Genomic DNA, 12,615 nt, shown 5'->3' on the forward strand with positions numbered 1-12,615 from the left:
CAGTGGAATCTTCCTGTAATATCTCAGTGAAAAAAATCCTTTAAAATTATTTTGTTTTACAAAACACATGTCTAGTACTAAATTCACCATGCAGAATAATCTATTTACATTTCAGCAGTAATATTATATTGCTTAATATTATTGCTGCAATAAACTGGTTTATTAAAACTGCCATTATGTGTGTTATCTAGAAGATTAAAGATAAATTCAAATGTGTCTTTTGGATAAACATGCTGATAAGAGGTTCAGTGTCTGTAATACCTGTCCAGTTGTTTTTCATCCCCTAGGTTTTTCTCCTGAGATAACTGCTCTAGAAATAGAATATTTAAAAGTATCACTGTCACTGTCCTCCCGTTGTTCATCGATTTTGCTCGAGCAAGCCCGGTAACATTGTGAGACTTGTTACTGTGTTTGGCATATCAAATACGTCACAGGTAACTTGCCAGGCTTTGCCCTATGGGCAAGATACTCTTGGTAGCTTGCTGGGCTCTCCGAGAGGGGCGGAGGAATCGAACTCGGGTCTGCATGCAAGGCAAACGCCCTACCCGCTGTGCTATCACTACAGCCCAATCAAAGAATTACAAAGAATTAACCAACCTGTCTATTAGTTTTTCCTTTTTCTAATTGTAAGCTAGGATTGTCATCTCATAAGGTCAATTAAATATTATGACATTTGAAAGGAGCAAATTCCCCCAGAACATAAAAGTAACAACATAAGTTTCCTTTGTAAATAATAACAACCATTTAAAAATTAACTGGAGACTGATTTCATAATCTCTAAATCCTGTAAGCTCATTAGGTGATGATGCTTAAAGTGTTGTAATTGGAGGTATCAGAGCACATGTAAATTGCACATTAATATTCCTGTCTTTGGAGTAGGCAGAAGAAATTCTTATTAGTTCTCTGATTTGTAATTGAGATTGCTGAACACATTAGTATTACACCATGATTACACATTCTTTTAAACTCCATTTCACAATCTCTTTGTAACTGACTCATTATATAAAATGTGCTGGTCCCTGAACTACTGAAGGGAATCTGAATTTTTATACCTAGTAATGAAATATAGTTACAATCTTTAAAAAATAAACAACTTAAGTTCAGAATTAAGCACAGCTATTCTGAGCATACCTATTCTTCTCTGAAAGATATGTCATAACAATGCTAATTATTATTATATATTTTATTGAACTATTGTCAATATATAGAGAACTTCATTTCAGGTATAATCATAAGAGTCTGATATTTAAATATACTTCAGCATCCCATCAAGCAAGTAACATATTGCCTTATTATATCACCATTCCATGTGTACTGTATAATTAATATCCAACACAATAGCTACAGGGTTGTGTGTGTGTGTGTCTGTATGTGTGTGTGATAAGAAACTGTGATGGTTGTGCTATATATTCCATGCCCAGCACTTGTGGAACTGTGTGCCCTGGATCTCGCTCACTCATTCTGCCCATTCTCTATGGTTTGGTTGCTTATCTTGCTTCTTTGATTTTCAGATTCCATGTCGGATGGAGTCATGCAGTACTTGTCTTGGATGTACTTCACTCAGCTGAATGTCTATCTCTCGTTCTGGAGGGTGATCTCCCAGTGGGAGCACTTTACAGGGTGCTCAGGAACACACCTGGCCTACCGCGTGGACCCATGTAGTGCCCCTCGAAAGCCTGTGGGTGCCAGCGACTGATGCAGGGCTTCCAGCGTTCAGGCCTTTGCTCATCCCTTTGAGCCATCTTCCCCAGCCCCCTAGTCTAGCTTTAAACACTCACTCATCAGCTCCCGTTCAACCTCTCTTTTCCCCCCAACATTAAAATAAATAAAGCATGTTAGTTTATTTTAACTAAAGTAGGGGAAAACTCAGTCTTTCATGGGACAGAGGATGTGGCTCGGGGGCAGAGCACTTGCCTTACAAATATGAGCCCTGGGTTTGATTCCCAGCACTGCATCATTCCTGGAGTACTGCCAGGAGCAACCCCAGAGCACTAAACTGCAGCAGGTTCAATCATCACTGGGTGTGAACTCAGAAAAGTTACTATGGTTTTAATGACAAAATGTATTCAAAGTTAGAGTCACAAGATTAAAGAAGAGCATGAAATATAAGAGCTTTCCAGTAAAATCTATACAATAAAGCTAATTCAGATGAAGGATCAAACAAATCTAATTTTACTTTTTTAAAATTATCTATTTAAAATATAAGAAACCCATATTTTATCTGGAAGGAAGGCAAAGTGATATTTCCATATTTCATTTGGAAGGTAGGCAGAATAGTGATATTGCTGTATACAGCCATATGTCTTATAAAATTGTAATTATTTAAAAAGAAATCTTTATTAAAATAACTTTTGGGTTATTTTTCCAGACTTAATTATGCAGATCATATTTATATATGCTTTGTAACTAGTCTCTGATTTTCACTGGAAAAAATAATTTGAGCATAAACTAGGTTAAAGGTTATATTCTCTGACTAATTTTTCAAATTAAAAAATTAACTAAATCAGCCTTCTAGTTAATATTCCAGAACATTAAAATCATTTGTGAGCAACTAGAATTTACTATTAAGTTATGAATGTGCAGGTGCTCATTAAAGAACAGCAGTACCTCCTGGTACTAATCTTGGCCACTCTTGGGTGTTAGTCTCCTATTTTGTTACTTTATTTTTTGTGAGCAACATTTCCCATGTTGAAAGGCTGTCCCAAGCCCATTAAGAATTGTCAATTTTTTGAAATTCAAGAGAGTATGGGAAATTTTCCTTTGAGAAATAATTAAAACTCCAATGGCTTAAATTTTCAAGTCTAAAACTTATTTTGAAGTTAACAATTAACTAATCACATATCATCCCTACATCCCACCATTTTTAATAAAAGATTTTTCCCATTAAATTTAGAAATGTTCCTTTGGCAACCAATGGAAGTGAATTCAAAATCACATTAATATGCCCCCCAAAACTCCAATCATGCAAGTAATGTAAATTAGTAATGAAGTTAAAATTACTAACGTGTTTTATTATTTGGAATTTCTCCTCTGCTCCCTTATTAAATCTTTATGGCCATTTCCTGTTCTGATTTAGTAAGCCTATCAGATTAATAAAACAGAGTACTGTCATATCCCACAACTGAAAACATTCACGATACAATGCCCTGGTTTGTCCTCTGGTAATTTAAGGTTGTTTTTGCAAAGTTGGATCAACATCAACAGCATAAACCCCCCATTTAAAAAAATGTCAACGATAAAAAATAATAAGACTACCTAGCTGCAGTCTTGAACATTTAGAACTGAAAGGAACTTAAGCTGGAAAGTGACCATTTTCAGCTTCTAAGATGAGACACCTTTCCTTTTGTTTGTTCTGGCAACTAACAAGAATGACAACCAGAGGGCTGTTTAATCCACACTATTTGCATTATATGTTCCTATTTGCATCACGTGGGTGTGCTCAGAAAATGCTCATTTTCAAAACTGTGAGTTATGAATGTGCAGGTGCTCATTAAAGAACAGCAGTACCTCCTGGTACTAATCTTGGCCACTCTTGGGTGTTAGTCTCCTATTTTGTTACTTTATGTTCCCCAGGTGAATGCAATCTTTCTGTGTCGATCCCTCTCTTTCTGACTCATTTCGCTTAGCATGATACTTTCCATGTTGTACCACTTGTATGTAAATTTCATGACTTCATCTTTTCTAACAGCTACATAGTACTCCATTGCGTAGATGTTCCAAAGTTTCTTTAACTAGTCATCTGTTCTTGGGTCATGGTTTCACTAATAAAAATTAAAAAAAAAAGAAAGAATTTTACTAAAAAATTTAAGAATAACTCAAAACCATAAAATAGATTTTTAGAAACCAAAACATTTATCTAAATTAAAAGATAAGTTTTCTGGGAAAAAAAAAAAAGAACTGCAGTACCCTGGGTGCTCTGTACGAGAGGCCGGTGGAACCTCACTCTTCCCACTGTTCATTCCCCTGGGGGGCAAATGCCAGCAGGATTTTGCACAGGATCACTTTCTTTCATTTACACTTTACCTATCGGTGCAAGTAGGACCCTTCCCCCCAATCCTCCCCTCCTCCTTAGTTTTTGTAACTGAAATCAATAGAATCATCTAATAGAGTTCTTGGAACTGCTCCTTTCCTCAGCATTTTGTTACTGACAGCCATCCAGATTGGAATCAATAGCCAGTCATTCATTCGCCCTACTAGAAGGGCTTCCAAGGTAAAAATACCTTATACTCTATCCATTCTATTGCCAATGGATATTTTGAGCTTCCCGTTTTAAGCCATCACAAAAGCATTGCGGTGAATGATCTTGTGTGTGGTTTCTGTTACACAAACACAAATATTTCCCTGGGTGAACATCTAGAAGGATTACTAGATGCCCGAAAGGCACAGTGAAATTCCTTTAGAGAATCGCAGATACCGCATGCCATCTGTACATCTGTATCCTCTCCAGCTACTCCAGACCCTCACCAACACTAGCCCTGTCAGATTTTTCAAAGCAGCATGCTCTATCACAGTGTTATTAATACTTATTAATCTTATGATTGGTGTCATTACCCCAAAAATACTATATTGGTTAAATATGAAAAAACTTTTCCAGCTGTAGTTGTTACTGTATTCTCTTTAGATATTTTGCTAAGTAGGTTTTACTTTTAGTATCTGTCACTGTCACTGTCCTCCCGTTGTTCATCGATTTGCTCGAGTGGGCCCAGTAATGTCTCCATTGGAGACTTTGTTGTTACTGTGTTTGGCATATCAAATATGTCACGGGTAGCTTGCCAGGCTTTGCCGTGTGGGCAAGATAGTCCCAGTAGCTTGCCCGGCTCTCCAAGAGGGGTGGAGGAATCGAACTCTGGTCAGCCATGTTGGCTGTGTGCAAGGAAAAAACACCCTACCCGCTGTGCTATGGCTCCAGCCTTTTAGTATAAGAAGTTAAAATTATACATAGTATCTTTTACGATGAGATTTTTTTTGCCCTGATTCATTGACTAAGAGAAGAATTTTTTTTGTCAAAAAATATGAAAATTCTACTCTACATCAAAATTTCTCTATATTAAACTATATAGTTTTATAGCATGGTCTTTCACATTTAAGCCATATAGAGTTCTAGTTTATGAACAGACTCATAAGGTAAAATTCATTTGTTTACCATAAAGACAATCAATTGTGCCCAAACTCTTCTTAAATAGCCCATCCTTTCCCGTAAACTGGTCACTTTTGTGTTTATCAAGTCTTCTCTTGCTCTGATAGTTTACAGTACCAAGAAAGATTTCATTTTTGTGACTTTGATAAACCTTATATAATTATATAATTAGAATTATATAATGATTTAGCATTATTCTGTCTGAGAACTGATTAATGTAGTTTCTAGGGGAAAGTTCTTTTTTCCTGAGTCCCTCTTGTAGCTCCATTTGGAACACCAACTGGCCATATAATATGTCTTCTCACTCCTCCTTCACATTGATAAAAATTTACATTGGCATTTTCATTCCTATTTTCCCACTCTTATTTATGGACAATTTCTCCAGGAGACCAATTTTTGCTTCAGCTGTGTCTAACCTCCAAAACTCATCTACTGAATTCTCTTTTTATTTCCAAGAATTAAGTCCACTGCTTATGCTTTCTCTGCTTCTTTTTTGACTCTATCTCTATCTCCCAGTTTTTTGCCTCTCCTATTTTTTCAGTTCTAAAGAATCGAAGTTTCCGTGGTGCTGGCAGTTAGACCCAGCGTCCCCCACGTGCAAGACAGGCACTTTACCACTGAGCCACATCACCAGCCTCAGTGACTTCTCTGAATTATATTAAACACTGTCCATTAGATCTTGGCCCCAAGTTGGCTATCTGACAATATTCTAGATCTTTCTTGTCTATTATTTGGACTAAGTTTATGCACTGTGATCCCACACCTACCCCCACTCCATACCCCTGCTAGAAGGTGAGGACTATCCCAAATGCAGGGCCACTTTCATAAACAGGCTTCTCGTGTTTAAGGATTAGTTCTAGCAATGAAAAGGCAGCCTTGCCTGTCTTCTCCTGAAGGTCAATCCCAAGGGCAGAAGGTGGTCAGAGGCCACAGGTGCCAGAGCAGCAATGCTTCTCTGGTTTCCCCAGGAACGGGGGTCCAGCCTCAGGCTCTGCTGCCTATCAACCTCTGTGAGGTCAGAGGGTTTGCGTGGACACCAGTGTGAGCCCACTACATCTCTCAACTACCTGACCTTGGGTACTTAGTTACCACCAGTAAGTTCCATCCTTATTCTAATCCCCTGTTTTCCAGACTCCACCCGACCAGGGGTGCAGGTGTAATCCTGAGGAGCCGGTAGTGGCCTCAGGTACAACTGAGGGATGTTTCATTCACTTAAGGCTGATTTTCAGAAGGTTATAGAAAAAAAAATTTTGTTGTTTATCTAAAAAGAGGGCAGTTAGCCAAACAGTCCAGGGTCATCTGGTCTAATCTCATGGCAGTTTCCACTTCACAAAATTTGTCCTTCTTGGACCCATCTACCAAGTGTTCCTCTCTGGGTTCTCCGAAGTCTCCAGTTCAACCTCCTCCTCCTCCTCTTCCTCCTCTAGACCTTAGAGTTACCTTAAGCAGAATCCCTTGGGAGTTTTCCTGCCCCTTCACTTAAAGGTGTGTGCCTACCCAGCCGGGCGCGCAGGGCTCACCTGAATGGGTCTGCCATCTGGCGTCAGCACCTCTTCTGAGAGCTCCATCATCTTCAGGGCCATCAGAGCAATGGGCTTGGCATGGCAAAGGCTTTTCCTGTGCAGGCCTGCGGCCACACAGTAAGCATCACCTATTGTTTCCACCTGCAGTAATCAAACAAATCAGATGCAAATATAAGATAATGAGCTGGAATAGAAATACTTATCTATCTGCAATCACAAATCTTGCACACACACACACACACACACACACACACAAACCCATGTCAGCAAAACATCAATAAATTAATTATACAACTGAGTGTAATCACAACAGAGTTTGTAAACAGTTCCAGGTAAGAGCTCACAGCTCACTCCAGGGCTATTCATCAACTGAGCACCACCAACAATCACTGAAAATGGAAGCAGCAGAAACATATCATAATTCTCCCCCACAAAATAGAGTTGTCAGTTATTTGCCTGGAAGATGTCCAAGTGACAATCTTCTAGGAAGCCGCCCTTCGATTTTCCTCAAACTGTCAAGTAGATCTTAAAGGAGAAGTCATTCTCTGAAACCCTCACCCCAATTTTCTCATCTTAAATGCTCAATATTTTTCAGTAGTTTTTTTTGTCTGTTTGCTGCCGGGCTCAAACTCAGGGGACCTCGTTACTGTAAAGCACTGCTCTACCATGAAGTTCCATTAATACTTTTTGGAAATGTGTGATCTGTTGTCAAAATGACTCTTACTTAATCTTAATAATCATAATACTCAACATTTTTAAAACTCATATTCTGTACCTCGGTTGTATCAAGCACTTAATATGCCTGAGCTCATTTCTTCTTCACAAGGGAGACAACAAGTTATGCAGATGAGGAAGTGACATGCAGAAAACATGCCTAATTCGGTGATTAAAGAGTTAGCTGGTATTCCTGAGTATTTCCAAGCCTTCTTCTAATTCTATCGCCACTGTTCATTCTGAATAGCCACTGTTTCTGTAAAATGTTTAGAAAATTTTGCTTTACATTAAAAGTTCCAAAATTTCCAAAGCATTAGAAGCATGGCATAAAAGTTAGATACCTATAAGCGAAATATTCGCTCATTAACCAAAGTAAGTATGGTGGTAAAGTCTCCAATAGTTTTAAAAGTATAAGTAGGGAAAGTTATGAAATCTATTCCATGTCCAATACCAGCATTATTATTTCTGTAAAGTCCCACCATGTAGCCCACAAGTTTTAGAACTAGCCTTTTCTTCTATTTCAATGAAAATTCCCACACCTTTGTTATAACTTCTACCCAAAGACATCCTCAACATGTGACTAATATATAATCAGCATGTGTCTTCAAACATATTTTCTCATGGACTTACTTAATGACTAAACAAAGCTATTTAATGAATATCAACTACATTAATACACTAACTAACCATGTCTGCCATGATTGCAGTGTCTTTCTAATCCTTTGTACATTTCACCATTTATTTTATGAGCAGCATATAGATTTGTGTAGGAAAAAATTCCCTTGAAATTATTGCAGATGCATCCATCTATCATAAGTATATCAAGAATTATAAAAACAGCCTATTGGTTAGGATGTGCTAATAATAATTAAACACACATGTATTCTTAACACTAGGTATATAAATGAAGATTTGCTAAGCACTAATTTAGAGAATATAATGGAAACAAGTTCATGGGAATAAGAATTACAAAATTATTTGATTTTCAGAATGTTATTGGGCTATGCATTTTAAATGATTCCAAGGGGCCAGGAGATATTATTGGAGGTAGTGCACAGCCCTGACATGCACCTAGCCCAGGCTGGATTCCTGTAACCACATGGGCTCTCTCAACATCACTGGGGGTGGCCCAGGCAGTGGACAGCACCGTGTGCCTGGGCAACACTTTCTCAGTTGGCCAAGAACCCTGGTGAGGCCCTGCAGGGCTCTAGGCCCTCTTGGGAGGTCCCCCCAAATAATCCTACTACCCTCAAACCTATCGTCTGGCTCACAGTTTTCACTGTAAGACAAGTTTACTGATTCCAGAAAGAAATTAGAAATAAAATCATGTGGTAAGAACAGAAAAACAGGGGCAAAGAGACAGTACAGTAGGGAAGGAGCTTGTGTGGTACCAGGCAGAGGCGGGTTCAATCCCCAGCATCCCATATGGTCCCATGAGCACCACCAGGAGTGATTCTGAGTGCAGAGCCAGGAGTTAACCCCTAAGCATTGACGTTATTTGTAGCATTGGGGTAATATGTAGGGAGTGGTCCCTCTCTGACCCCAAGAAAGAACAGAAAAACAATGCACTGTAAGTCAGCAAAACTTTTATTCCAAACTAATGCCAAAAGAATTCCTATTATGGAAGATTCCCAGCAATTAATAAACATTTATATAAATACATTTATAGATTTAATATAAATCTGTAGCACTGTCCTCCCATTGTTCATCGATTTGCTCAAGCGAGCCCAGTAACATCTCCATTGTGAGACTTGTTGTTACTGTGTTTGGCATATCGAATACATCATGGGGAGCTTGCCAGGTTTTGCCATGTGGGTGAGATACTCTCGGTAGCTTGCCAGACTCTCCGAGAGGGGCGGAGGAATCGAACTCTGGTTGGCCATGTCGGCTGCATGCAAGGCAAATGCCCTACTGCTGTGCTATCGCTCCAGCCCCTAATATAAATTTACCAACATTTATATATTATATAATTATAATGAACATTTATATGAAGGTTTGATTCCTCTGTCCCTCTCGGAGAGCCGTGCAAGCTACTGAGAGTATCCCTCGGTAGCTTGCACTACTGCAAAGCAGAGCCTGGCAAGCTCCCTGTGGCTTATTCCGATATGCCAAAAACAGTAACAAGTTTCACAACAGAGACGTTACTAGTGCCCATTCAAGCAAATCGATGAACAGCAGGAGGATAGTGCTACAGTGCTGCATAAATAAATGATATATTAGTATATAAATATTAAACATAGCTGTTTGTCATATTCTCCCTTAAGACACGATGTTCTTTATTAATCCTCACATGTATCTCGTTTGCATAACCCTACAATCTTAAGATCTAGAATGCACTAGCATTGCTAAGATACACAGATTTTGAAACTAACTTTGTCAAATATCAGGACACTTAGATAGTAAATTACTTGTACAAATTGAACAGCCTTATAGTCACTCTGAACACGCATGGTCCCGAGGCTTAACTTCTTTTGGGAAATTTCAAAATTGGACAGAAATTTGTCCAACTAAGTCCTCATCAGCAAGTGTGTTTCTAGAATTTGTCCCAAAATATACATAAGGATGATCTGTGGGTCATGTTTTTCCTTAGGAAGGTCTAACATAGTCTCATGAAATGAAGCTTACAGTACCAATGAAGTAACACATAAACCTAATGAAGATCAAGATAAGTATGTGCATAACCAACACAGCAATTTCTCATTAAACCTCTACATGATCAACATTTTATAGTACCTAGTCCCCAAATACATGAAGTCAGATTAGGTGTCAGAAATAATAGGGTAAGAACTAGGAAAAGAATGACCTCTGGTGATGTGGAACTCAACAGTTATTCATAAACACCCAACATACTAGAATATAAAATATGTGGTCTCTATCTGGCTAAAGTAGGTTATGCTGCATAACCTCTAAATCTTAATGCACTTAAAAATGGTTTACTTCTGATTCATGTTACATATTTATGAAGAACTGGAAAAGTACCATAATTCACCACATAATTGCTGCCACCATGTGACTACCACAGACATTTTTTCAGCAAGTTTTACATTTTTTCATGTAATACTAGCAAGTTTCTTTAAAGCATCCATGATCAACGGAATATTTCAAAAGTCTAATAAAAGATATGTATCTTGCAGTCTGCCAAAACTTGGATGGAACTGAAGGGGACCCTATCAAGCTAAAATAAACCAGGAGAAGGACAAATACTGGATAGAACTGCCCAATTGTGGTATGCAGAGAAACAAAACAAAGGAAGGATGTTAAGGTGTTGGCCCTAGATTACTAAACTGCATCACAAATGGGAGACAGAAAGAAGAAGAGGTGGACTAGAAGTAACAAGATGACAGTGGTGGGGTCTGAGTAGGTTGGTGGTGGTGGAAAAGGTACAGTGCTTTTTTTTTAACATCAAATCCATAAACAATAACACTATTGGAACTGTGTTACCTTGACCACAATAAATTTTTAAAAAATTTTTAAGTTAAAGGAGAACATGCAGAGACTGTGACCAGTTTACCCATGGAGATTTGGGGTGGTGGGAATATTAAATAGGACTACACTTATGGCAAAAGGATACATGGTCACGGTCCTCCCGTTGTTCATTGATTTGCTCGTGCGGGCCCAGTAATGTCTCTTTCATGACACTTGTTACTGTGTTTGGCATATTGAATATGTCACGAGTAGATTGCCAGGCTCTGCCGTGCGGGCGAGATACTCTCTGTAGCTTGCTGGGCTCTCCGAGAGGGGCAGAGGAATCGAATTTGGGTCGGCCATGTTGGCCGCGTGCAAGGCAAATGCCCTACCTGCTGTGCTATCACTCCAGCCCATGGCAAAAGGAAAAAAACTAATTTGGGGATCGGGCCACATCCAGTGGTGCTCAGAGGCTAAACCTTGCTTTGTGCCCAGTGATGAACCCTGGCAGTGCTTGGGGGAACCATATGTGGGGCGAGGGTTGACAGAAAGCAAGCAAGTGCCTTAATCCCTGCACTATCTCTTCAGGTACCCCCCCCCCCAACATAACCTTGTAAACCTATTTCTTGCAAAAATGACAACAAGTAAAATCTTCAAAAACAGTTCCACAGTTATGGGTATGTCCTCATTTTACACAATCAGGTTTATCTGAAGTATGGAGGAAAAAATGAAAATAAAAATCCAATCCACTGACCAGGGGCAGTGGCTGTCACGGAGCCCAGCCTCCACAGTTTTCATAATTTGTTATTTTTCATTACACAATAGTGTCCTTTGAGAAAAGCTTCACATTATGGTTATGCACCTTCCCCCTATTTTGCACAAAAAGCCATAAAATCTGTGACAATTCTTCAGTGAAACGCAGAAAGTGAAACTGAGCCAGAGATCTTGTCTTCCACGGGAGTTGTGGTCGCTGGTGCAGAGTCTACGTTTGCTCAGACACTATACTGGGAATCCACCCCAACATTTTCATCCCTCCTCTAAAAATGTGTGATTATCAAACAGGAAAATGTGTCCTCAGCCCATTCTATTTTTCTAAGCCATCCCGGAGTCATTTGGACACGTGTCTCCCCGCTAGGACCCTGTCCGATGGCGCTGCAGGCTGACAATCTGAAAATAGTGCTGACGGGTTAATGAGCCGAGGGCTGCCTGGCTGAAGCCCGGCACTTGTTCCTGGATCTGCACTGAGGTGTGATGAGTCATTCAAACAGCTCTGAAACGCTCCTCAATCTACCCTCCACTCTACCTCGCACTGGGAATGCAGAGTCCTCAGCTGGCACCATCAGGAACCCTCCTGGCATTGCAGGCAGGAGCTGCTGCGTGCAGGTGCGTGGGCTGAGCATGCCAAGGCCCCCCTCCGTAGCACTGACCGGGGCAGTGGCTGTCACGGAGCCCAGCCTCCAGTTCCAGCCTGGTTCCTTACTGAGATCCTGACTCATAAGGGTAGAAACCATGTCCACGGACTCTCCCACAAAGCCCCGCCCCGAGAGCCTCAAGGGTCAGTTTCCAAGGGGGAATCCCACAGAGGGAAGGAGATGGCTCTTTCCACCTCACTACTTTGGCAGCTTTTTCAAGACGTTTCCCAAATAAGACAGCAAGTAGGCAAGCCTGGCTCAGAGCTGAGCTGTCCTTCCGTTTTCTGGGGGTAATTTTGTTTGTTTTTTTGGGGGTTTTTTGTTTTGTTTTGTTTTGTTTAACTTATCCTACTATTAGGTACTTAACATTCTAACATAAATTTGATACACAACTTACCATAGGATGCGTCATATTGGGGATGGG

General features: G+C 39.8%; 1 protein-coding gene across 1 annotated transcript in view; it reads right to left on the reverse strand.

Annotated features, from left to right (window-relative positions):
• GUCY1A2 (guanylate cyclase 1 soluble subunit alpha 2) overlaps nucleotides 1–12,615 on the reverse strand; it is a 201,928-nt gene that overhangs the window by 60,303 nt on the left and 129,010 nt on the right. Inside the window, exon 6 of the mRNA XM_056115229.1 lies at nucleotides 6,658–6,801. Coding sequence (XP_055971204.1) covers nucleotides 6,658–6,801 — 144 coding nt within the window. The remainder of the gene's footprint in view (nucleotides 1–6,657; nucleotides 6,802–12,615) is intronic.

Source organism: Sorex fumeus, unplaced genomic scaffold, assembly GCF_029834395.1.
Source record: "Sorex fumeus unplaced genomic scaffold, SorFum_2.1 ptg000028l, whole genome shotgun sequence".
Lineage (NCBI taxonomy): Eukaryota > Metazoa > Chordata > Mammalia > Eulipotyphla > Soricidae > Sorex > Sorex fumeus.